This window comes from Haliotis asinina, chromosome 10, assembly GCF_037392515.1.
Source record: "Haliotis asinina isolate JCU_RB_2024 chromosome 10, JCU_Hal_asi_v2, whole genome shotgun sequence".
Classification (NCBI taxonomy): domain Eukaryota; kingdom Metazoa; phylum Mollusca; class Gastropoda; order Lepetellida; family Haliotidae; genus Haliotis; species Haliotis asinina.
In genome coordinates, this window is record NC_090289.1 from 47072935 (window position 1) to 47100609 (window position 27675).

General features: G+C 41.1%; 3 protein-coding genes across 4 annotated transcripts in view; 2 read left to right on the top strand and 1 right to left on the bottom strand.

The window, feature by feature from the left end:
• The window catches only part of LOC137297897 (tetratricopeptide repeat protein 21B-like), a 308763-nt gene that overhangs the window by 141764 nt on the left and 139324 nt on the right, over window positions 1-27675 (bottom strand). The window lies entirely within an intron of this gene.
• Window positions 35-27561, top strand: LOC137297899 (sialin-like). 2 transcript variants are annotated; one of them, XR_010957707.1, is made up of 12 exons: window positions 46-382; window positions 17343-17683; window positions 18450-18697; window positions 20010-20243; window positions 20512-20599; window positions 20944-21039; window positions 22001-22134; window positions 22786-22929; window positions 23340-23472; window positions 23751-23992; window positions 24600-26668; window positions 26811-27561. XR_010957707.1 is itself a non-coding variant. In XM_067829881.1 (11 exons), exons 2-11 carry the CDS (start codon window positions 17344-17346, stop codon window positions 24846-24848), a joined length of 1908 nt encoding a protein of 635 aa, XP_067685982.1. In that variant the 5' UTR covers window positions 35-382; window position 17343; the 3' UTR covers window positions 24849-27561. The 2 variants fall into 2 exon arrangements, 1 of the variants encoding a protein (XP_067685982.1); XM_067829881.1 differs by having other exon boundaries at window positions 35-382; window positions 24600-27561.
• LOC137298732 (uncharacterized) lies at window positions 36-3874 on the top strand. The gene is made up of 2 exons (XM_067831010.1): window positions 36-121; window positions 2431-3874. The coding sequence occupies exons 1-2, from the start codon at window positions 36-38 to the stop codon at window positions 3872-3874; spliced, it is 1530 nt and encodes a 509-aa protein (XP_067687111.1).

A 27675-nucleotide genomic window follows, 5' to 3' on the forward strand; every position in this document is an offset into this window, starting at 1 on the left:
TATTAACGCTCTGAATACCATCCCGGAAATGAACAATGACGTCACAAAGAGGCATTCCACGCTACGTGCTGCACGGAGGCTTTCAGCCTTCAAACGACCTTGCTTACACCTTGGCGCTCCCGTAAGGCTATATATACCTCACGCAATGACAGCGGTCCTAGAGGAAACACCGACAACGGCGTGGAACCGTATTTTTAGCAGAGACCGGCGCGAAATCAGTGTCTCCCTTTTCTGTATGGATGATTGTGCTTACTATGTGTTGTAAGTGGTTTGGTCCAGTGGTGGGGAATTCCCTTTAAACCAGCAAGCTGCGCCAAAGAGAGATTCATTATTAACCAGGAGGTAATATATATATTTATCGGACGAATACATCACCATTTAGGTAAGTTTATATTTTTCTGTCCAATGTATTATATTTTACTAACGTGTCTCTGTGATTTAACTCAAATAAATAAATACATAAAAAAGTAGTCAGTTTTATTTGATGGGAATCTATGAAATTAACAATTACTATTGCGTGTCACATTGAATCTGTTGTCAATGATAATGTATTCGTCCACTGAATAGAGTCAAAGCTTGTGGTTGTACGGCGTTGGGCGGTTTGTGTATTAATACCGGGGTATACATCTAGTTGAGCTGTTAATACTGGTGTACAAATCCCTGTCATGGGCAGAGTACATCTGGTCATTGGGAAGATTAACCGAAGCGTAATATGTCACAGCACACCTAGTTGTAAATGCGCAGATACAGAAAGAAAATAAATAAATCACGCTTTAAACATTATCGAGGTAATTTTGTATACATGCAGCTGACTCTAGACTATGTACGAGAATATTGTCTTCCTCCTGAGTTTATGTATGTGTCACAAAAATATCGAACCAGAATATCGTCAAATGTCACTTATCGATTTGTTTCTGACGGTGCCATATTGGCATTACATAGTGAGTTGTACCAAGTGTCTGGTCTTCCTCCAGAACTTATTCCAGTGTCACGTTCAAACCAGAATATCCTCAAAGGTCACTTATCGATTTGTTTTTCTCGGTGCCATATTGGCATTACATATCGAGTTGTAGCAAGTGTCTGGTCACGACAGTTTAATCCGCGATACATATCTCAAAGACCACGTTCAGACGTCTCTGATTGCGACTGATGTCAGTACGGATGACCTGACATACAGGGTACTCCGGCTGGTTACTGTGAAGGTGAAGGACGAATAGGAGACCGATGGATGTTATTGAAACTCCAGCAAGGTCAGTACATGTATTTCAGTGAGTGAAAATAACACCCATGAATAGTGTGTCTGAATGCCGGCTGTACTTTCAGTTACCTCTCTAGAGCGTGACGAAACACCATGTCACCTTTCCATTGTATCAAAATGATATATTATATGCCGGCAAGGTTTCATGTTTACAGAAAAGGGACATTTAAAACAATTATTTCATATACAATGTATGAAATGGGGAAGTTGTGAGATTTCAGAAATTAAGAACAGTTAAAGTGATTGATATATGCATTTTCACTTTATCAAGAAGATCTGTTATAAGCTGGGTTTGTGTTCAGAGAAAAGGGGACTTCATTAAATTCGTAATTTAAATATGGAAGTGAAATGGTAACTTTTCAGGAACACGTACGGTGATTGATATACACATTGTCACTGCATCACGACCATCTGTTATAAGCTGCCAAGTTTATTTTCAAAAGAGAAATATTAAAATATTTCCTTTTACATGAAATGGTGATGTGCTGCCTGTGGCGGTATTTTGAATATATGAATATTTTTGTTATGCTCATGTCGACTGGCTTTTTTCATATATTTAAATGTGTCATGGTTCAATATGTTTAATACACGTTTTCTGAAAGTTGCGTTTTGTTTGATGGCCGAATGTTGACACAAGGGCATATATTTTCATGTTTCTATAGGTTGGTCTGTAAGTGAATGGGGGGCTTATAACTGGTCACCTTCAGTGGGTAGCGCTCAAACGGTGAGAAGGTTCACTTGGCTGACAAGAACATACTGCCATGTTTTTCTCAAACCAGAGTCAGAAATTACCCGGTGAACAATCGATAAGGAAACTTGCCGCAAGATCTGTTCAATATTTCATCATGGGAGTTTCGTATCCTTTCGGTCAGCTTGACCTACCCAAGACACAGAAGGCTTGGTTATGAGTGAGGGAAATATACAGCGATGATGTATATTGTTTGTTCCTTTAGAGCCACTCAGCATTCGTTCTCCCGTACAGAAATGGTCTGTAAACAATCGATATCAGTTGTGATATTTTTAAAGAAACGTTGGCGTGTTTGTGTGATGTGGGGGAAAGTTGGTAAAGTGACAGCGTTTAATGTTATTGATATCCAAGTATTGATACCTTACCGCGAGTTTTCTGTACCCTGGCATGAACACTACCAATAACGCACTAATATTGATACTAGGACTAACATTAGAACTGATACTACCATCAAAACAAGCACCACCAATATTATCAACATCAACACTGACAGTACTATTAACAGTAGCACCAACATCAACAGTGATAGTACCATCAACACTACCACCAACATTAACGCTGACAGTGCCACCAACACTAGCACCAACATCAGCACTGACACCGCCATTATCACTAGCACTAACATCAACACTGACAGTACCATCAACACTAGCACCAACCACAACACTGACAGTTCCATCATCACTAGCACCAACCACAACACTAACAGTACCATCGATACATGCACTAACAACAACACCAAAACTGACAGTACCATAAACACCACCACAAACAGTACCATCAACACCAACACTAACATCAACATTGACAGTACCATCAACACCAGCAATATCATCAAAACTGACATTATCATCAATACTAACACTAATATCAGCACCAACACTAATAGTATCATCAACACTAACACTACCATCAACACGAACACTGACAGTACCATCAACACTAGCACCAACCACAACACTAACAGTACCATCGATACATGCACTAACAACAACACCAAAACTGACAGTACCATCAACACCAACACTAACAGTACCATCAACACTGGCCCTAACATCAACATTGACAGTACCATCAACACTAGCAATATCATCAAAACTGACATTATCATCAATACTAACACTAATATCAACACCAACACTAACAGTATCATCAACACTAACACTACCATCAACACGAACACTGACAGTACCATCAAAACTAGCACCAACCACAACACTAACAGTACCATCGATACATGCACTAACAACAACACCAAAACTGACAGTACCATCAACACCAACACTGACAGTACCATCAAAACTAGCACCAACCACAACACTAACAGTACCATCGATACATGCACTAACAACAACACCAAAACTGACAGTACCATCAACACCAACACTAACAGTACCATCAACACTGGCCCTAACATCAACATTGACAGTACCATCAACACTAGCAATATCATCAAAACTGACAGTATCATCAATACTAACACTAATATCAGCACCAACACTAACAGTATCATCAACACTAACACTACCATCAACACGAACACTGACAGTACCATCAACACTAGCACCAACCACAACACTAACAGTACCATCGATACATGCACTAACAACAACACCAAAACTGACAGTACCATCAACACCAACACTAACAGTACCATCAACACTGGCCCTAACATCAACATTGACAGTACCATCAACACTAGCAATATCATCAAAACTGACAGTATCATCAATACTAACACTAATATCAGCACCAACACTAACAGTATCATCAACACTAACACTACCATCAACACGAACACTGACAGTACCATCTACACGAACACTGTAAGTACCATCGACATGAACACTAAGTACAGACAACACTAGCACTAACACTACCATCAACACGAACACGAACACTATCATCAACACAAACATTAACAATACAATCAACACTTTCACTAACACTGCTATCAAAACGATTACTAACATCAACACAAACACTACCATCGAACCACCTTCCGTTCTTGAGGCAGACGTTCTGTCCACAAAATCAACGAAACGGGCCCTTCCAACTTTTTACCTACACTTACTTACTTTAAGCCTTGTCGTCAGGCATTTCGGGTCATCTTCATCGTCCAGTAAAACACTAGAATCGAACGAGACACGTGCGTTTGCACTTTTGCTTTGTGCAGACTCATAATATCAACCAATGGGACAGAATCGGGACTTAGGGGTAGCACAGTGGCTAAAGCGTTAGCCCCCACACCAAAAATCGGGTTTCGATTCCCCACATGGGTAAATGTGTTGTGTTATATTATAGAAGTATGGCTAAAATCAGTGTAAAACTAGTCATTCACTCACCGGTTCAAGTATATGCATAACGAGAGTATAAAAGTGAGCATTGTTCACTACGGCGCAAAAGGACAAATAAGAAATAACGAGGAAACATATGTTTTGAACGAAAGCACAGGAAATATGAGTTTGCAGTATTTCGACTTTCATAATAGTGTACCATGAATAGGAAAACGTGAATGTCACCTTGACATGACACGAGAAGCGGAATTCACAATGCGTACTTGAAGTTTTAGAATATGCGTGGTTAACATCAAGCAATACAACGAGTTCATTTGGCTTTTACATATCAACTAGTTGTTGCGTCAGCACCAAGGCGACGTGATGTACAACCTTGCACGTGCCATCGTCTCACGCAACACGTGGTCCTCGTTGGCATCGGGAAAGGCGAAGGCGCCCTATTAGTGGGTTAATCGATGCTGTTAAATATAGCCCGGAAACATGGCAGTCTGAAGATTTTGACCGCCCCTGATGTTTCCCTGAGTAAAGGCTAACACGATATGTTTTGATTATTAACACAAATACGCTCTATACTTTCCATGTGACCATCGTGAAAGATTCACAGGGTTGCTGTCACAAGAAAAATACAGTGAAATACAGAACAGTGTGAGGCTGCTGTGTTTTCTTTTAAACTGTATTGATTTTTTTGTGAAAAATTTTGGTGTTATTTTTTAGAATGGGTCCCTGTTTTGATTAAGTTATTGGGAAGGTTAAGGGTGTCCTTTCTCGTTATTTACAACATGTCAATACTGCAGCATAAATTACTTTGATACTCATAATCAGAAAAATATAGTTATTTTGTTCACAACTGGTACTTTTAAAAGTTCTTACTTTAATAGTAGCTTCATAAGTTCAGTGGTAGGCCTATTTTAACGTTGCATTTTAGATTGCATTTAATGAAATAATATACATGTACACATAACATGCTTTTCTAATGATTTATTCATCTTGTAATTACAGTGTAATCTGTCACATCTGTAATCTGTAATCTCGTTTTCTTAATTTATCGTTAAAGCGTGCTTTAAAATCCGGACTTTAGTGTTTGGATCAAGTTAGGACCGGGGCTTATCTATGAGATCGGCTTATTTGCGCTAATATACGGCAGTTCGTGATATTTCTACAAAGCCATTCTGTTTTTTATGTGCAGAAACGCCGATTTCCATTCACAGACATTGTAGACTTTGTTGCCCTTGAACAGACCAATCTCTTTAGTGTAGTTCGTTCTGCGTGATATAAACTATTTTTAACTATCTAAACGTCAATTTTTTTTCGTGTCTGTCAAATGTCAAGGTCATTACTGTGGTATATTTACGTGATCGAATTACTTGAGCATGTTGACACTTAAAGTATATGTATATTATGTTTACACTTGTACTTAGTGATTCTGCCAAGATTGCAACTAGGTGAGACATATATACCTGTGATCGAGTACCGTTCCAACAGAACAGCTTTATCCTAGTTGTATTATTATTCAAGTGGGCGGTGGGGTAGCCTAGTGGTTAAAGCGTTCGCTCGTCACGCCGAAGACCCGGGTCCGATTCCCCACATGGGTACAATGTGTCAGGCTCATTTTCTGGTGTCCCCCGCCGTGATATCGCTGGAATATTGCTAAAAGCGGCGTAAAACCAAACCCACTCACTCACTCATTATTATTCAAGCTTATTATTATGCATATTATAAAAGTACATATTTATATCTTCTAAATCGGTACATGAAACGTGAATATAGGAGTTGAAGGAAATGGGGCATATCTTCTCTAAAGCTCTCGATTTTACCTTGTTAGTGAACAGTAAAAGTCGAGGTTTACTGGTAGATCTTAAACTTTGCAAACCATTTCTTCTTCAGAGAGAAGTTGTAGGTTCGAATCCCTGTTCATCTGATTGTTGTGTTATCTTTGTCAGACCTACAGACAGTAACATACAGTAGAGACCGAACATAGGTGACGAGGGCCGTCATCATCATCATCATCATCATCATCATCATCATCACTCTCCATAGCGGCAATTACTCTGTGATATATGTATATGGATATCAGTGTAGGCTTGTCGGGCCCAGGATGTTTTATTTTCAACAATACAAGCCCCTGTGACTGGCACTGGTGGAAACGGCGGTGAACATAACCCACTCTTTAACCCTGCCACCTGCTCGCTCACACGCCTACAGCCTACGTGCATAACTTGGGGGAAAACCCCTCAATTTTTGAAATAACGTTAGCCTGTTTTAAGTCAAATTACGCATCACAAAATCCTTTATAACAACACAGCTCAGTCCGCTGTCAGTCCAGGGTCGGGTCACAGCGTGCACGCACGGTCACGTTGTACCTCGTGAATACCCCAGTGAGAATGGGTCTGCCTCAACCAATGCGAAAATGAATACGTGTATACGTCTTTCGGTGTTATGCGTTCGGCTTGTTTAAGATGAGGAACCTCGTCTCGTTTTATATTCAAGTATGCAACATTACTCAGGAAATTTTCTCTCTATAAAATGGCAGCGAAAAGACTCTTTTATTTTAAATGCCATGGTATATTTGGGCTGAAGAGATTTTTACCTCGGCACGTCACCATCAGCTCTGATAGGTTTTATAGCAAATGTCTCTTTTTCAAATACTTATTATTTCCTCCTTGTTTCCCGTTTGAACGCCAACATTGTTTTATTGGCCCGAATTCTATGTGTGACTGTCTGTTGACATTAAGTGTTCCATCCGTATAAAGATTTGTTTTATAAAAACAAAATGCAAAATATTGCCAGGGAAACGTAAGTAAATGCAAGTAAACACATATTGTTTAACATGTAAACATGGTGATCGAGGAGCTTCACTGGACACGTGCAGGTTTACATGTAGCTGTTGCAGAGACAGGATTGCACAGTCCGGTAAACAATCCGTCGGGAAACTGGGAGAAACGGTGCACATGGCTTTAGTGAACCCCATGGAAAGTGACCGTCCTCATGCCCTTATGGCTGAGGATTTCAAATGACTTCAGCGAACGCCTTGGAAAACGATTGCCCACGTGTGTTTAAGGAAGAGGTCTACAAATTTCATAAACATGTGTAGTCAGGTATATTGCGTGCTGAGGGCGAAATAGACAAACTGTAAACATACGTGTTAAGGTCATGCAGATATAATGCGCATTTACATACACGTGCTGGATACTGTAGGTATCACGGAAATCGATTTCTAAATCAAGGTCACTGTTACTCTCATCAATGCGTCAGTCCCGTCGCTCGATATAAATGGCTGCAGCCGCATCTGCTACAAATCCTATTACTTCAGAAGATATCACATCAGAGGGGGAAGTAGATTTGTCGAAAGGTCACGGCGACCGTGTACGTGTGGTGTTATGTGTTTTATGTATCAAATCCTCGAGTGTGCGTTCAGTTGATTGTCGACAAATGCTAAAGATCCAGTAATGCGTAGGATGAGATATTTCTTAGGTTGGTGTGGTTCATAAAGATAAAATAATTTAGCAGTGATTCCGTGGCTTAAGACTGGCTAACAAAACAATGTTTTGCGTTTATGTTTTAAAACGCAACTGAGGCCACACACAGGTGCAGCTGTTTCAGGAGGATTATGCCCGAAGTTGTCCTTCATAGAGTCTTACTTAAATTAAAGATCACATGCAATGCAACACAGCTTTGCAGATTTCGGCAAAGCACTTACCGAAACAAATCATCAAAAATGCCAATTCAACCTATAAAAGCTGAAAACGAGATTAAAAACAGCTATGATGTGCTGCGCTCATAACACATGCGCAGTGAATAGGTTCGCGGAGCATGAAACTGTATGCATGTCCGGAGTATGAGGTCATGAGCAGGAGTCTAATCTTGGTTGTGCACACAAAAAAGCAAACAATATACTCGTTACCTAAAAAACATGTCGGACGTGATAAGCCGCGTCTGTCACAGAGAAAACACAATATCTGGTTCATTGACCCCTATATGTCTGCCTGCCTGTAGGCTCCTGATAATATGCAATGCACAACTTCACTGACCACATGCAATTTGAAATTAACACCTATCGGGCTTACACGCCATAACAGAGAGCCAGCTAAGTGTATCGAAAAATCAGCCAGCCAGTAAAAAGATTTCGTTATACTTGAGTGCACACCCAACGGCTCTGACTGGGTTCGGTATACCGGGTGCTTCGTTTCGAGCGTGGTAAACCCGAGTAAAAAATATTGCACTTTTGATTTCCGATTGTACGTTTATAATTTGTTTATATGGGTTTTTTTCATAATCAGCAATGCGTATTGTATGTCATGAATAAGCGATAATAATTGTTTTAATTATGTTCGATTTTGTAGTTGCGTGTCACCTCTAAGTCTATTTCGGAAGCTAAGTGATCATAAGTTTGCAACACAAACTGTCGCAAGGGAGGGTAGAACCTGTCTTCTGAGCTTAAGATCGGAACATGACGGCCAATACTCAGCATATTGTTGAAAAAGAGTGTACGCAGTATGGTTCTTTTCTATAATTTCTCACCATAAAACGCAATCTTTACTACTGCCCTCTCTAACTACCGACAACAACAAAATTAAAAACACGTGCACATTCTGAGACATCGTACTCCACGAACTGGGACATATTTGTAAGAGCAAGTCAATAACTAATGGAACCTTAACAATCAATACGTTTCGTGAAACAACTTACCTCTTTCGGTGTGGTGTGTTTGTAAAGGTTTATGGGACTTGAGTGACTGAAATTTTATCTTTTTGCAGCTGAAGCGTTGGTAAAAATCTTGAATATATTTCCGTTGTCCAGCATATCTGAATAGCTATCCCTACTAATACAACATTTACTTCTGAGAAAGACTGTGAAACTTACAGGTAATTGTTCTAGGAGCAATTACAGATTCATTTGCATCGTTTACATTCATTCGTTCGATCATTCATTCATGACACTTACGAGAGGACCTGATCTTACTGTTGTGCTTGTTTACTATAGTACTGAAGGACATTTGAATTCATTACCAAACTCAGTACACATTTTGGGTGATCGCACGACAGGTTAACACAAATTTATCAATGATATTTTCTCAGATATATCAGTGCTGATGAAGTATTTTAAATACGCTTTTATTGTGACATTAATGCGAATTAAACATAGATTAATAATTGATATTAAATCCGATGAACAAAGAATCGCCCCCGTGCTGATACACACTCCAGTGAAGTGTTTGTGTGTGAATGTGTGTAATAGTACGTGCGTGCATGCTTGTCCGCTCAGGATTTCCTCATCTCGCCCAAACAAGGATGTTTGCTCAGAGTGAATGATGCAATCTGTCTTATTTTGACGTGTGGTCTTACTGATTAGGTACACATATCTTAATCCTGATTGTAATACTTCCATTTTCCTGGATGTTAATAACGGTTACAGTTTGACGGTTCATAGGGACAGTTCATAGAAGATAAATTACACAGTATCACAAGGAAATCAGGTACATCTAACAAATAAATATAAACATATGAAAGGTATCTACAAATCATAAGCTATTGCAAATAAATACAGTCATATGGAGAATACTAAATAATCATGAACTCATGAGTGAGTGAGTGAGTTGAGTTTTACGCCGCACTCAGCAATATTCCAGCTATATGGCGGCGGTCTGTAAATAATCGAGTCTGGACCAGACAATCCAGTGATCAACAACATGAGCATCGATCTGCGCAATTGGGAACCGATGACATGTGTCAACCAAGTCAGCGAGCCTGACCACCCGATCCCGTTAGTCGCCTCTCACGACAAGCTGAGTCGCCTTCTATGGCAAGCATGGGTTGCTGAAGGCCTATTCTACCCCGGGACCTTCACGGGTAGAACTCATGAGTAGTGTGTATGTAAACATATTGAGGATGCCAAAAATTCATGAACATATGACAAATAGGTATAAACATACTGATGATACCTACAACTCGTTGAGATATAGCAAATAAATAGAGACATGTGGAGGATACTTGATAACCACGAATATATGACATGTACATGCAGACATACTGAAGATACGCACAAATTATGAACATACATGTATGACAAATGATTTTCTACACATTTGAAGGATGTGGCACAAATTAGTATAGACAAGGATACCTACAAATCGTGTCTGTATACTTGACGTGAGTTCCAATGGTGAATGAATGAGTTTAGTTTTTCGCCGCACTCAGCAATATTTTAGTTTTATGGCGGCGGTCCGTAAATGATCATTGTGAAATCAGCCATTGTGAACTCTGTTGTGAACAATGTTTTGGCACAAGTGACCTAATGCATCTATGCCCACCAGTTTAGCCTGTTGTTATTTACGCTAGTTTCGGGGTAGCTATCTTAATATATTGTCATAAACGACATGCTCAAGTTATCATGCAACAAGTGGTTGTCTTAACAAAAGAGTGCATTCAAAGGATACACTCTCCAGCCATCGGGAAGCTTTGTTTATAATGTTATTTCAAAACTGATGGTATGACCTCTGCTGCAAAGGCACGTTCTCCAAATTCCTCATGTGCTCATCCTTACAATGCATAGTGCAGGGCCCATAGTCCGGTCGTGGCGTCCTAAAACAGTATTTGATCTATGGCTCTCATGTTTTTGTGAACTAAAATAGCGTTTTGAAGAAGTATGCAAGTTACTGAACCCAGAATTGTTAGTCAATATTAACGGTGCGACTCGATAATTAGTGTTTTGTAATGAGTTTCACAGCGGTTGTTGTATGTGTTTGTAACAGAGGTGCAAACAAACGTTCATTATGACCTGTCTGGCAGGACAAAGGTCACGTGATATCAGGCGCGCTATGCGTGTTGGCTTTAGTAGTTACAACTGCTACGTGTTGCCTAGCATTTACTTGTTCTGGCTTCAGGGCGTTAGTACAGATCATTAATACTGCGAACGAGCTTTCGGCCTGTCGATAAATCTCTGGTCTCAAAACCCAGAAGAACCACAGACGGGAATCATGGGAAATATGCCGTTATTGATGTTCTTAATTATGACAAATGTACAGTTTATCAGATCTGCTCTTTTAACACGTTTTAAAGGAAATACATTGTCTGTGTCACTTTCTGCTCCAAATTTCTGTTTTCTGTTTAATTTCTGTTCATTTTGATTACATGGACGGTGTCCTTCAATTTTGCAGAACCCGTGTGTCTTTCCCGTCTTACAAGAGTTTCCCATAGTTGGCAAGATTTGTGTGGTCGAATCCCAGAATGTGATGCTTTGATTTAAAGCCGGTACTCATCACTTGGCGTGCATGGCGACCGTGCAGGGGCTCTTTTAGGGTAAAATGTGTCATGTTAGTCATGGCAACATTTTATCCGATAGCTGGATGGTTTAATGTGATAACTCAGGTTGAAAATAGTAGTTTTGGAATGGTCAGATCATGATTGAAGAGAATCGCAAGAATATTATGGCAGGGTCAGAGGTCATTCTTAATAGAAAGGCCACTTAATTAGAGAGTATGAGTGGAACTTAAATTAAAATGTCATTTTTCCAAATTTGTGTTTTTTTCCGATTCGGCTATATCATTTGAAGACCATATGTTCCTCTGGCTGGCATTAAATTCATGACAAACCATCACAAGGAATCAAAGATTCGTACTTTGTATTTAAATCAGCAAATAATGTCACCATAACGCAAGAAACATTTCTTTCGTATTAATTCGTGCTTACTGGTCTTAATAGTGAGTGTATTTCCACATGATATATTAGTCAACGTCAACAATGTAAAGATCACGAGAACATGTTTCAAGTCCACATCTACATGCTGAAGTACACAACAGGTTCAACCTCTTACACCTGTACCTACCTGTACATTGTCTTTTACATCCACATGCTGAAGTATACAGCAGATTCAACGTCTAAAACCTGCACCTTCCTGTACATTGTCTTTTACATCCACATGCTGAAGTATACAGCAGATTCAACGTCTAAAACCTGCACCTTCCTGTAAATTGTCTTTTACATGCACTTTCTGAAGAACACAACGGGTTCAATCTCTTACACCTGCACCTACCTGAACATTGTCTTTTACATGCACATGCTGAAGTATACAGCAGATTCAACGTCTAAAACCTGCACCTTCCTGTACATTTTCTTTTACATCCACATGCTGAAGTACACAACAGGTTCAACCTCTTACACCTGTACCTTCCTGTACATTGCCTTTTACATCCACATGCTGAAGTACACAACAGGTTCAACCTCTTACACCTGTACCTTCCTGTACATTGCCTTTTACATCCACATGCTGAAGTACACAACGGGTTCAACCTCTTACACCTGTACCTTCCTGTACATTGCCTTTTACATCCACATGCTGAAGTACACAACGGGTTCAACCTCTTACACCTGCACCTACCTGTACATTGTATTATACATACACATTCTGAAGTACACAACAGGCTCGACCTCTTACAGCTGCACCTTCCTGTACATTGCCTTTTACATGCACATGCTGAAGTACACAACGGGTTCAACCTCTTACACCTGCACCTACCTGTACATTGTATTATACATCCACATGCTGAAGTACACAACAGGCTCGACCTCTTACACCTGCTCCTTCCTGTACATTGTTTTTTACATGCACATGCTGAAGTACACAACGGGTTCAACCTCTTACACCTGCACCTACCTGTACATTGTATTATACATACACATTCTGAAGTACACAACAGGTTCAACCTCTTACACCTGTACCTTCCTGTACATTGCCTTTTACATCCACATGCTGAAGTACACAACAGGTTCAACCTCTTACACCTGCACCTTCCAGTACATTGCCTTTTACATCCACATGCTGAAGTACACAACAGGTTCAACCTCTTACACCTGTACCTTCCTGTACATTGCCTTTTACATCCACATGCTGAAGTACACAACAGGTCCAACCTCGTACACCTACACGTTCTTGTACATTGTCTTTTACTTGCACATGCTGAAATATACAGCAGATTGAACCTCTTTCGCCTGCACCTACCTGTACATTGTCTTTCACATCCACATGGGAAGTCATTATATGGGTTGAATAATGCCGATGTGACGTAAAACCCAACCACATGCTGAAATACACAACAGATTCAACCTCTTACACCTGTACCTTCCTATGCGTTGACTTTTAAATCCACAGACACGAAGTTGAAGAATGTTCGAGGAGACGATCTAGTCTGAATTTATTTGCAACTTCATCACAGAGTCATATTTGATGTATTATGACAGAAAAGTATTGCTTTAAATACAAAACATTAAGTGCCTATTTGACATTCCTGAGAGAAGTCTTCGGCTTGAACTGATTTTTGACCTGAGCTCTATGCGCAGGAGCACGCGCACCACAACGGATACGCTAGAACGCAAGTGACAACGACCTCCTGAGTACATGTGGGAGGAAGATCCGAGGTCAGTCCGAGGACTGGTATGGTTCTGACAAAGTAAGGGTCATAATCAGGACGAACCACTGATCACAGGATTCATGTGCACGAAAGGGACGCAACTACATAGCGGATCTAGCCATTAAGATCCGGATTAGAATTGATCTCCAGCAATCCATGTTTGTCGTTAACTAACGAGATCGGATGTCCAGGCTTGCTGACTGGGTTGACATATGTCATCGTACTCCGGTTGTGTAGATCGATGCTCATACTGTCAATCAGTGGACACGAATCTTTCGTGTACCTGGACCTTTGCTCAGTGCGGCATTACACAACAAAGTAACCAACCAACATAACGAACTGCGTTCCTTTGATTGCTATACCGTGATCATCACCTATGAAAACAGGTATCGTATTGTGACATGTTGTACCCTATGGGGTGCACCAGACAGTAAAGTCCAAACCCACGATAACTGGCGCGTAACAGGTCTGTTTTTCGTCCAAGTCTAATAGGTTGCAAAGCTTTATGTTTAGATAGTATTGGGCACTTGCCCAACCTTCATTTTTAAAATCGTAAGCCAGGGCTTTTTGTCATAATGGTTTCTACGCCCCTCGTCTCTCACCCCAAGGTGCACCACCACTCGGTTCTGCAGGAACCTGGGTAACTTAAACAAGAGTTCAGAGACTGGGCCCAGGTATCTGTTTTATGCCCCTTTCAAGATAACATTGACTTGCTAATGAGCATCCTGTGAATTACATGCTGCCTGTGCGTGTTTGCTCTAATACAATACATGCACCTTCTACACGTGACATAAACTGGTATAATTGTCAGTTGAAAAGAGCTCATCATCACATCATCATCCGTCCGTGCATTATCAACTGACAATTATGACGTCATAGTAAAGATAAAGCTCTAACGTTAATACTGATTTATTGGGTTTCTGTGTTCATGGTGATTAGAAGAAGATAACTCTCTTGATTACCAACCCTAACTTATTTTATACCTTGGATTACATATTACATCGTCGTAGTACATCTCTTAGAAAGCACTGGGGCGGACATTGACATTTGGGGTCCACAATACAAGGGATTTAAAGTCCATTGTTTGCCATTTCTTTGTAAGACAGGTATGTCATAAATATCGCGTGGTGTCTCATTCACGTCGAGTGACTTGAATGCAGTTATCATGAACAAGCCTTATTTTGTTTGGAGTTAATTTTCAAGTAGTGCCTCGGCTGTAGTGGGGATTATCCTATTTCCCAATTCATTCCACGGGGGCATGACCCGAAACCCATCTAGCTACACTGCCAGGTATTATTTGTTTGTCGGGACATATTGAAACGTCAAAACAGGTATAAGCTACAGCGTTTTCTATTCTCCCTGGTCTAAAATAACCAGCTGAGCGGACAATATACGAAACTATCTTGCCCTTCACGTCTCAAGGTTGTTTAATGTCTGGTATGGCTAATGGAGATAGGTGCACGTGTACGCTTTGGGGGAGGAAGGAACAAGAAGTTTCAATAACACGAACATCGTTTTTAAATCAATGTCTTTCAAACGGTGAACGGGATCTAAAATCTATCTTACGAGTCTAGTGCTTGTTTATTTGTATGTTTACCCATGCACCCATCAATATGCACTATGTGTGTCAGTAGTCTCAATAATTGATCGATAAGCATAAACAGTCACACATGGTGCCCAGGTTTGATGACACGCGATGAGCCAATCCAGAGAGCGTGACCTCTGTCTATTAATTTACCCTTTACGACGAACATATAGGTTTGCTGGAGACCTAGGGCCCGACTCCTAAAGCGATCGTAGCGCTATTACTATCGTGAGTCTGTGTTGACGCAAGGAAACTCTAACAGTTTGTAGACTATATCCTGGTTAAAGTATGGAAGTTACCTTAGCGCTACGATCGGTGCCTTGGGCCAGGGGCCTAGATTTTCGAAGCTCTCTAAGCGCTAAGATAGTCGAAAGCACATTAAGTTACGACTACTTAGTATCTTAGTGCTAAACATCTTGGAAAATCTAGGCCTTGTTCAACAATACGATCGTAGAGCTATGATTATCGTAGATGCCATGCTTCAACATCGTAGCTCCCGTACAAAAGGATAGAATTACGATTGTCTTAATTGAGGAACGGACCCAGAAGGTCCGGGGTAGAATAGGCTTTCAGCAGCCCATAATTGCTATAAAAGGCTACTATGCTTGTCGTAAGAGGCGACCAAGGGATCGGCTGGTCAGGCTTGCTGACTTGACAAAATGTCATCGGCTCCCAATTGCGCAGATCGATGCTCATGCTGTTGACCACTGGATTATTTGGTCCAGACTCGATTATTTACCGACCGCCGCCATATAGCTGGAATATTGCTAAATCTAAACTCACTCACTTTGAGTAACGGATCGAAGGTCTCTTAGCGCTAAGATTGACATAAGTTAATGTGAATATATGGCACTTCCTACCGTTATCCCTGGATTCAGGGGACAGACACAGATTCAGTGCGATATGAGCTACATTCGAAGAATCCACGCATCGACATCCACGCAAAAAGAACGATATACCATCCATCAGCAGCTGACAAGGAAACCTGTTCCATGTCCTGTATCTTTTAACAGCCTGGTATGCAAAAAAACCGTATAAATCGTTACAGCTAGTCTAGTGATGAACGGGTGCGAAATATATTTTTTTTCATTTTTTTCATAGATAGACAACTTTAATGCAATCGATGCGACATTTCGGTGTATATACGCTGAGAAACGACTTGTCGACTGCAAACTCCAAGTAATTACCTTAGCTGATAATTACCTGAGGCTCATATTGCACTACATTCGCATATTACACAGCATATACTACATTTGCCGCCACAGACCTTAATTTATGATGTGAGTACAAATGCTAAATGGGAACCACTGGTGTTACCACCATTCCTACCCATGATAGATGCATTAACTTACCATCAAGTGAATGCTGATAAACAAACAGCTGTTGGTTTATACCCTCAAACATGGGTTACAGCAAGGTAGTAGTATCCGATGTACATGTATTGCATTTCAATTTTAATTGACTAAAAATCTCAGGGGTAGACGCTGTTTTGAGGTTTCGAACAGAACTTCATTGTTGCATAAGAAATGCATATAAGCATTTGTTGTGTACTGAAGTTAAAAACGGTATATGATAAACATATAAAATCGAGGTAAAACGCATAAATAGACTCAAAATGTATCAGTCACCACACCGTCCACGAATAAGAAAATCCGAAAAGCCTTAGCTGCTATGATACTTTAGTACAATCAAGAACTGCTGGGGATATTTTCAAAAAGCGGTATCTGATGGGAATTGCGTTACTATGGTTGAAGAAATTCTGCCAGTTTCCCAGTTTACATGTTCCTCATGGTCGAGGGAAGAGGGTCTGAGCTCCTGGTGCCCAGGCCATTTTTGGCGGGAAACATTAATCGCTCTGACTGAGTGCCCCTATAACACAATCCCTGACATCAAAATCTACTGTTTGTGATTATGAACTATTAAAAAAGAAACGTTGTCAATTGAAATGAACAAATACAAATATCAAGGTTAGTCAGTAGTGACGACTACCAATATAATACTATATGCTGCCCTAAATACGCCCCGTATTTATATTTTTTCTTTGCTTAAAGGATGTCAGAAAACCACGTGACGCCGGAGACAGCTCGGGATTCCTCGGATCCCTCCGCCTTGCCGAATGAGAACGGGGATGCTCAGGGCAACGCACCAGCATCTCCAACACGTCAGAAGCCGACGGCGGTGGAACGTCGTGCGTTGTTGCAGAAACAACCTTCATCTCATCGAAATACTTTCCCAGCATACGACGCTCGACCTGCCCCAGTCCGACGGCTGTCTGACTCCGGGAAGCCAGGAGTAATGTTTAAACGGCAGTCAAGCTTTGACTTTGTCCACACAGACTCCTTCAGTACGAATCCTCATATTGAAAAGCTGGAAGAGATCGATGCCGACAAAGGTTAGACTCTTCAATCAGTTGTCTTCTTTCATTCACACAAAACATGTGGACAGAAAACAAGGTGTAAACAAGGTCAATCAATGCAAACAAACAAACAACACTACGATATAGGTGATATGAATGAAGTTCGGTTGGTTTTGTTGTTGTTTACTGCAGATCTCAGCAATATTCCAGCTATATGGCGGTCTGTAACCTAGTGATCAACAGCATGAGCATCGAGCTACGTAACTGGGATACAATGATATGTGCCATCCACGTCAGCGAGGCGAACCACCCGATGCCGTTAGTCGTCTCCTACGACCATCATGGGTTAATGGTGACCAATTCTATCCCGGATTAACCCCGTGAAGGTCCCGGGGTAGAATAGGCCTTCAGCAACCCATGCTTGCCATAAAAGGCGACTCTGCTTGTCGTAAGAGGCGACTAACGGGATCGGGTGGTCAGACTAGCTGACTTGGTTGGCACATGTCATCGGTTCCCAATTGCGCAGATCGATGCTCATGTTGCTGATCACTGGATTGTCTGGTCCAGACTCGATTATTTACAGACCGCCGCCATATAGCTGTAATATTGCTGAGTGCGGCGTAAAACTAAACTCACTCACTCACTATCCCGGATTAACAAACAAGTAACATTTAAACAAATAAAAAGTAAAGTATAAGTACAAAAACTAGTCCTGTCCCCCCAAAAAATACATCAATCATTAGTTGATATAATCAAATTTAGAAAAAATACCGTATGAAATACCAAATTGTTTTGCCCTCAGTGCCATGGTGGACTTCGCACAGATTTGGAATGTCTATCATGTGGTTCTTTGGCTTTCTGTGCCTGTACTCCCAGAGAGTGAACCTCAGTATAGCCATCGTCTCCATGGTGAACCATGAAGCCCTGAAACACGTACAGGAAGGGACTATCGTCAACACGACCAACGAGACGGCATACAATACAACAACACCTGCGACGAGTATATACGAAGATCAATGTCCCGTTTCTTCTTCTTCAAAGAATGCCACGGTAGGGTACCATCTTTGCAAATGTAAGATGAAACGCTTATGTACCTTTTGACCTAAGTACGACCAGTAGAGTCCTATGACTATGCAAGTCCCAGTCTAAGTAAACTTATCCTCACTGCTTTTCGTTACACTCCACCACCGAGTCTAACGAAACCTTATGAGAGGTCGCGTCAGGTAACCTTTGAGATTGACCAATCAGAACACAGCTTACCAAATCGCGAAAGTGGACATTCACACATACCTTTTGAACTTTTTATCTCGAAAAGGTTCGTACCCGAACGATTCCGAATGATATTTAGTGTACGATCCCTGATGCACACGGTGCACGTACAACCATGACAACGGTGAGTAAACAGTCCCTGAAAATGCTGTTTTTGGCAATATTCAAGGATGCCGTCTTGCGGAAATATTGGCTATTGGTAACCATGTCAACAGAACCCCAAATCATATATACAGCTGGTCAAATAACTGTGTTATATATATATTTTTGTTTGTTGAGAGATCTGTGTCGGTAACCTGAATATTTTGAAAGTCTCTTCGATCCCTAAATAACAAAGTGTCCTGTCTGAGAATCCTTGTTTGATTGGTTAAATCTATTTAACCGTCTCGCGTTTGATTGGACGGTTATAAGTAGCTCAAAGGTTATAAGTAGCTCAAAGGTTACCTGACGCGACCTTCTACTAGCTTTTGTTAGACTCAGTGGCGGAGTGTAATGACATACACTGAGACCAAGTTTACTTAGACTGATGCAAGTCTATAATATGTACGTCGTTTCGGTGTAGTTACTAACGTCATTATCAAGCGTGTTAGTAGTCGTAACAAACGTCGCTCGAATTATATTAAAGAACGTGCATTTCCACAGAACTCTCCTAGTTGTTCACCACACCAACTTCTAAATGCCACTCAAACCGCAAACATTCCCTATCATATATGACAACACTTTCGAGGGAAAACAGAACCCTTGTATTCCGTTCTTGTGATAAACAAAAACACACACAATCCTCCAGGATCGAGGAAATTGTATTATATCGTATTGTATTCATAAATCACCGTACAAAAGTGACATAAACTGGTGTTCATGCATACAGGAGAGTAAATATCCTGTCCCACCAGGTCACAGGTCATAAACACATGTAAGCGCAAGTCATTGGTTCAGAACTCACTCAGTTTTCAGACAGAACAAAATTTAGGTCAGTTCATCATAGGAGCGTGGCAGTATCCTTTGCAGCAAATTTCACTGTCATTTTGCATATCCGTAAAACAAAGTCATTGTTTTAGACTCTGTAAGTGATAGGAAGTCTTTATTTCCTCAGGGTGGAGAGTTTGTGTGGGACAAGAAACTTCAAGGCCTAATCCTTGGTTCCTTCTTCTGGGGGTACCTCGTGCTGCAAGTGCCCGGAGGGTGGTTCAGCGAGAAATTCGGCGCCAAGAAAGTGGTCGCCTTTGCAATGTTCCCTGTCGCCATCTTCAATCTACTGAGTCCAGTGGCTGCAAGGACTAACCCATATCTCTTCCTTGTTGTCAGGGTCATTGTCGGCTTAGGAGAGGTAACGTTCATGTGGAACATACTCTTGATATTCGCAGTCTTCTCAGACAGGACAGTTTGTTGTTGAAAGCTGCTCCCAACAACGTTCAGATCACCGCAGGCCTACGAGAATATAATATTTATGATATGTTTTATATACGTTTCATTCCATTTGTGTGTTACCATAGATGATCTTAAAACAAGTCGATTGTGATCAAGAAATAAAGTGTTTCATGTAGTACAAACTGATGTGTGGGACATTACATGACTGTATGTAATACCTGTCATAGGGCGTCTTGTATCCAGCTGCACAGGCCTTCTGGGCGAGATGGTCTCCACCCCATGAAAGAAGTCGACTTATAGGATTTTCCTATGCTGGTAGGTTATCCACAAACTGTTATCCCCAGATACTTCACCTAGACAGGTATAGTCGAGTACTGATACAGGTTAAGGCATTTAATGGGTATATTTAGTTACATACAGTCAAACTCTGCAGTGTCGAAGTTGATATGTCGGGCTTATGGTTGTGTCTCTGGTCTTCCCCTGGCTTTTCATCTTCAGTCATCATTTTGCAATTAACTCGAAATGTTCGTGTCTGTCCCCCAACTTCGACACAATAATCTTCCTTGTCCCCATCAAACATGAATATATACTTCATAGGCGGGTGGTAAGCTGCATTGGTTCAATACGTTTTATATATTTGTTGTTTTATCTTATCACAGGTGGTCAGTTCGGTAACGCCATGATTTTCCCCGTCGGCGGCTACCTCTGTGCATACGGCTTCGACGGCGGATGGCCCTCTGTGTTTTACGTAATCGGTAAGACAGTGGATGGGAGTGAGTGTGGTTTTACGCTGCTGAGAGCAATATTCCAGCAATATCACGGTAAGGGACACAGGAAATGGGCTTCACACATACCCATTTGGGCAATCCAACCTCATACACCGAGTCTCTGGCGTGACGAGCGAACACTCTAACCATTAGACTACCCCATCGCCCAGGCGAGATGGGAGTACACGTTAATATTAGTTTGAGGTAGTGTTGACTTAATTCTGCGATTGAACACCATTGAACCAGAGAATGATTTGATGCAAACGCTTTCCATCTCTGGACTAGGCATCGTTTAATTTATGAACCGAAACATGCTTCCCATGTCAGAACATTGATTTGATGCCAACGGTTCCTGTTTTCTGGGCATTGCAACCTGCAGTTTGTAAACCGAAATATTCTTACCGTATCTGAGACATAACTTCATGCCAACGCTTCCTGCTTTTGGACAATACTTGTATTTTTGTGAACATACATTCTTGCCACATTTTTGGCATAACTTGATGCCAGTGCATCCTGTCCTTGCATGATGTATTCGTTGTTTGTAGCCAAACATTCTTGACGTATTTTATACGTGACTTGATGCTAATGTACCCTTTCCTTGGACAATATATCCCCTATTTCTGAGCCAAACATTCTTGCTGTATTTTAGACATGACGAATGTATCTTGTCCTTGGATAATGTATTTGCGAGCATTCTTGTCGTATCTTAGACATAACTTGATGCCAATGCATCCCCTATTTCTGAGCTAAAAAATGTTGCCGTATTTAAGACGTGACTTGATGCCACTGAATCTTGTCTTTGGATAATGTATTCCTTATCTGTGAACCAAATATTGCCATATCTTAGGCAAGACGTAACTGATGTCAAAGCGTTGTCTGTATTTGGCGATTACATTATATTGTCTTGAATGCAGGCATTTAAAAAATAACAAGGACATGACATTTCCAGGAAGTGTTGGCTTCATCTGGTGTGTGTTCTGGAGTATATTCGCCAGTAACTCCCCAGCTGATTGCCCGAGAATCTCAGAGATAGAGAGGAAGTACATCGAGTACTCCGTTGGACCACTGAGGAAAGGGAAGCAGGTATGTAGACAACGCACTTGCTACAGGGTTGTTGGCTGTTTAAATCTGTTGCATCCTCCAACATTATGAAACTGTGATTGATATCATGAGCAATTGTCTACCCGGGGGGATAGGGTGACAAAGAATCAAAATCTCATCTTTTTGGTGCTGAGGAAGGCTGCTTTTATGCAACGCTTACGTTATCGACATATGTTAATTTCTGTTCCGGATGGCAGAGACTGAAGCGCTGATTTTGAGGGCGGTATCAACAGGGAAGGTGTTTCTTCTTCTTCTGCAAACCACCATGCTGATATGTGAAGATGCATTAGGCATCGGTGATAGTTAATGCAAGCGATACACGGAAAACGTCAAATTGATACGTGATAAACTGGCTGATCCAAGAGGTGTGGGGTGTTCAAACACACCCACCCTCCCACACACGTAGATGAATAAAGACCACGTTGAACTGTGTTTGTGTGGGAGCGAGAGGGGTGGAGAGAGTGCATATTGTTCAAGCCCCTCTTTGAAAATTTCTTGATCCTCCACTGCACATTGTTGACCGGTATGCTACTGATAGCATATGTTGTTTATACCTTAATTGTTGATATTGACGTTGCTGATGTTGACAGTATTGAGGCAGTGATATTCGTGTTATTTATAATCACTGTACAGATCACGCCCTGGAAAAGCATTTTCACGTCCCGGGCTGTATGGGCCATCATCGTCGCCCACGTGTGCGGCAACTACGGAATTTACATGTTGCTGACTCAGCTCCCGACATACATGAAAGATGTGCTCAAGTTCGATATCAAAGCGGTAAGATTCCTCTCATTCAGATGTATCTTGCACTTGCACTTGCACTTCCATCGACTGAAAACTATAGGAATTTAAGGGTAGGTCCGGGGTAGAGTAGGCATTCGGCAACCCATGCTTGTCACTAAAGGCAACAATGCTTGTCGTGGGAGGCGACTAACGGGATCGGGTGGTCAGGCTGGCTGACTTGGCTGACACATGTCATCGGTTCCCAGATCGACTGGGATGCCTGGTCCAGACTCGATTATTTACAGACCGTCGCCAAATAGCTTGCATTTTGCGGAGTGCGGCGTAAAACTAAACTCACACACCCGATGCCTAATACTTCTGTATGAACTGATCTTCGCTGTCGCAGTCACGGATGGAGTTGGGCCCCTTTGCTGTGCCAAAATAAACATCTACATTTGTTTCAGAACGGCTTGTTTTCCATGCTGCCCTACCTGTGTTTTTGGCTCTTGATCACCGTCTCTGGCACACTGGCTGATTTGCTCATATCCCGGAACATCCTTAGTGTGGCCTGGACCCGAAAACTTATGACCTGTATCGGTGCGTATACACGTGCAATTCTCTATGTCATAATACAGGGATCCAGGGTAAAATATACTGAATAGCAAAAGAAACGAAACTTAGGCTTTTGTTTTCAGATAGCAGACATGAACGCTTTTCATTGTTTAGAAATTTGCGTTTCTTTCCTGTTCATTATAGTTCCTTGTCAGCCAGTGACTGTTGATTAGGTCTAAGCCCAATGCTGCCTTGGTGAATTTGCTTGAATATTACTAAAAGCGGTGAAAAACTTTTCTAAGTCACTCACTCTATCCACACAGGTACAATAGCCCCTGCACTTTTCCTGATAGGAACAGGATATATGGACTGTACTCAGCAGACTGGCGCTGTCGTTATGATCACGGCGGCAGTGGGACTGTGCGGCTTCCACTTCAGCGGTCACTTCATCAACCACGGGGATATTGCCCCACGTTATGCTGGGACTATTTTCGGGATCACTAACACAGCGGCGACAGTTCCAGGTATCCTTGCGCCGTACGTTGTTGGAGCTATGACCAAAGATGTAAGTGTAATAGATATCACGAACATATTATTTATGCATTATAAATAATTATAATAATGTCGATTTAGCCAAGGAAGTACCCACACTTTCTGGTTCTATTATATATTTATCAGGTAGGTACATAAGCAAATCTTTGACCTAAACTGATTCAGCTGTATGTATTTGTGTTATGACATTGTGTTTTCATACCAAACTGATTCTCCGAGGGCAAGCTTATGTTGAAATATCCACTTGAGATCGCGAGATAGCTCATTGTCGTATTTTCTTTTGAAGTTCTGTTCAATCGTTTTAGTGCATGTTTGTGTAAGAAGACCAAAAGTTGCAAATTTAAGAAAACAAAATAGCAGCTGGTACCAGTTTGGAGAGATCTGGTAATGTATATTACAGCATTACAAAAGAGCCGGTAATTACCAAATATGACGTTTCGGACTCCAAGGGACATTGTCTCTCCCTGTCCTTAAAGTTTCGTTCTTCGTTTTAAACCTGCCATACCTGTTGCACGCATTCTGTCGGACAGTCCGTCCGTCTCTCTGAGTCTGCCAGCCTGTCTGTGTGGTTTTCTTGTTACTCAGGAAATTGGTAACCGCAAGCTTTCCTTCTCTTCCAGGGAACGAGACAGCAGTGGTTGTCAACCTTCTACGTGGCTGCTGCAGTGTACATCTTCGGCGCCCTCTTCTATCTGGTCACGGCGATGGGTACCATTCAGGCTTGGGCATTGGTCGGCGATGAGACCAAGCCTGGTGATCAAGACAACATGGTGACGTTCAGTCTGAATGACATCACTGAGGAGGGCCATGATAAAGATCAGGACCACCCGGAAACGACGCTAATGACGAATGCTACGAAGGATGTTTGAAGATTTAGATGGTGTTTAGGATACAGGTACATCGGGTGTGTTGGAATGTATTGGGAATATAGTTCCATCAATGAGCCGACCGTCCAGTCGAAGATAGTGAAGGGGTCCAACGCCATAGATTTCCAAAATACCCTAGCTTGGAAACTAAACAATCAGATAGGGTTGTGTCAACGTTCGTAAATACTTCTCCATATCTGGGGGTTCGACACAAAAAGTACAATGATGACTACTCGTGGACCCAGGTTTCACTTGGAGACCGGAAGCTCAACACATCGATGTTTGACACAACGTTGTTTGGAGTTATATTTCAGAAAAAGCGAAATTTATTAATGAGACCCTTGCTGCAATCCAAACTATTTTTGCTATTTTTCTGTCTGTCTCTGTCCATTGCCTGCGTTTACAGGAGGCTTGTTTGCTTGAGTTTTACAATTGATACCCCACGAGCTTTAGACAAACTAAAATGCCGTCCGCTGCTACCTGGCTAATGAGTTGGTCGAAATATGAGGGTGACTCAAAGCCATACACGTTTGTGTTAGTCATTTACAAACTATTTGATTTAAAATACATCCAGCCTTCCATTTCTTCTCGTCCCACTTGTTACCATGACTGTAAAACAAAGAGTCATTGGCAGTTAGCTTTATGGGCATGGGAAGGGAGGCAACTCCTGACTAGGCGAACATACGCCTTACGCGGTACATGAGATTAGAAATGGATTGCCCGACCTGGAACAATTGTGCAGGATACAATGAATAATTATGCACATGGTCTCTATATATCATTCAAACTAGCAAATACCATCTCACACATTATACTGTGTGGGAGCCCTCTGTCGTTGGATTCAGTCTTGTACCCGGAATTTAATGCGTTTAATTGCATTAACGAAACACACAGCTTTCGAATTCAATGCACTTTTGATAAGGCTGTATTTTTTCTGAGCCTCCAGTCTCGCACCCGTAAAAATATTTCATTCAGAATTGAGTAAAAATAAAAAGTGTTTCCTATCTCCGTTTTTCCAGCCACTGTGGAAAGCCATCACCCCATAAGATAACGAAAATACTAGTGCTACTGCACAACCATTACACAGTCAAGAAATAAAACACAGAGGAGCGCGATCTCTTCATGTCGATGTATATCGATTATTCTTATTCAAGAATAGTTTTATTTGTTTAAATCTCATTTCTTTATCATATTTATTAAGTTTCTTCAGAGAACCACGAAACATATTCATGGGCAAAACATATTCATAGTTTCTAGATGCACAAAATTTCAAGAACAGTATGTGAGAGCTCAATGCTGGTGCTAACTGCAATGACTCTTTAGTAAAATATAACAATACATGATGGAATATTTTCCGGCATTCCCACTAGCTACTTTATACTACTGGATATGAGCGTTGAATGGAGCGATGTCTGGAGAATGAGATTTTGTATTGGAAACGCCTGTTTTGAGATTACCCGTTGCCGTCACACATCTTCCCGGTACAAGGGAGTGAACTCACTATAAAGGTGTAGGTTATAGTCAGTTAACTCCCTTGCACATGGAAGATGATTTAAATAAGGAGTAAATACATAAGTGTTTTATATATTTTGAGATATACATAGTCTTGGTGTTGATATATTTGCCGTGTCTGTGTTTTATTGGTTTATTTTGTATATGGTTGTTAATGTTCGGAGTTTTTATGTACATAAATGTATGATAACAGTTTGAGATGTTTTCCGGTGAATGGCATTGTCCCTTGGACGATGTTTCTCACATGTGGTTGATTATTATATGTTGCTACACAGTATTAGCAATTCATTTATCCAGTAATCATTAAACAGGCCCACGGACATACGCCATATCACAAATTCATATACTAGTACTCATAACGCCTCTACCTGAATGTTGATGACAAACTGTCTCTCTCCAACAGTAATCCATCCATCCACCCCTCTCACTCACGGATCCTGGAGAGGCCCCGAGCCCCCCCCCCCCCTCCCCCTTTAGCCTTCATGATTTGTGCACACCCTTTTCTCACAATCCTGGATTCATCACTGTAGCCGGAATATTCATTTATGTGTTCAGTCAAAACATCAAAAGGGTGAATACTTTGTTGCGAGGGGCAATAACTCTCCTTTTGAAATGATATAAGCGACGGTCCAACTTCACGCTTCCGGTCTGGTTCCAAGAAGTGGTGGAAGTGATCCAACAGCAGCTGCTTACATACTCAGAATGACAGAATTACAACCCTTACAAATAAAACAGACCAAAAACACTCCATATTCATAATAAACCATTGCCCAAAACATACTCTACATCATGGGTATGTATTATGTGCATGTACTATTACTAACAAACAGTGGTGAAGTTTAGACATGACAATTCACCAAGCACGTCGTCGAGCCTGTAGAGTCAGATGCCCGCCCCATGAAGTCGCCTAGCTGGGTACCTTACGTTCTGGAGTGTAGACCATCTGAGTTGTCGATTTGCTATTATGATGAATAACATTATGTGAGATAAATGTGACCTGCTTCTGTTTTTGTATGTCTTCATCGTTCATCCAATATCGTTACACGAATTATTTGAGAATTGTTTAGTTTGTAGAAGGTTAAAGAGTTTTACAATATTGTTATAGATAGTTCATAAAAATAGCTTATTTCTGTTTTTTGGAATGGCTTTTAAAGAAGATCTGGACTACAATTGAACGTTTTCAATTAAAAAGTACTTCTTTGTTTGTCGTTCTTGTGTTTACCCAGTTACTTAATATGTTTTTTTAAACTTTGTTAAAGATAAATTGGCCTCTTCGCGAGATGAGATATTGCGTGAGTGTGGCTAATAACGTTGTGAG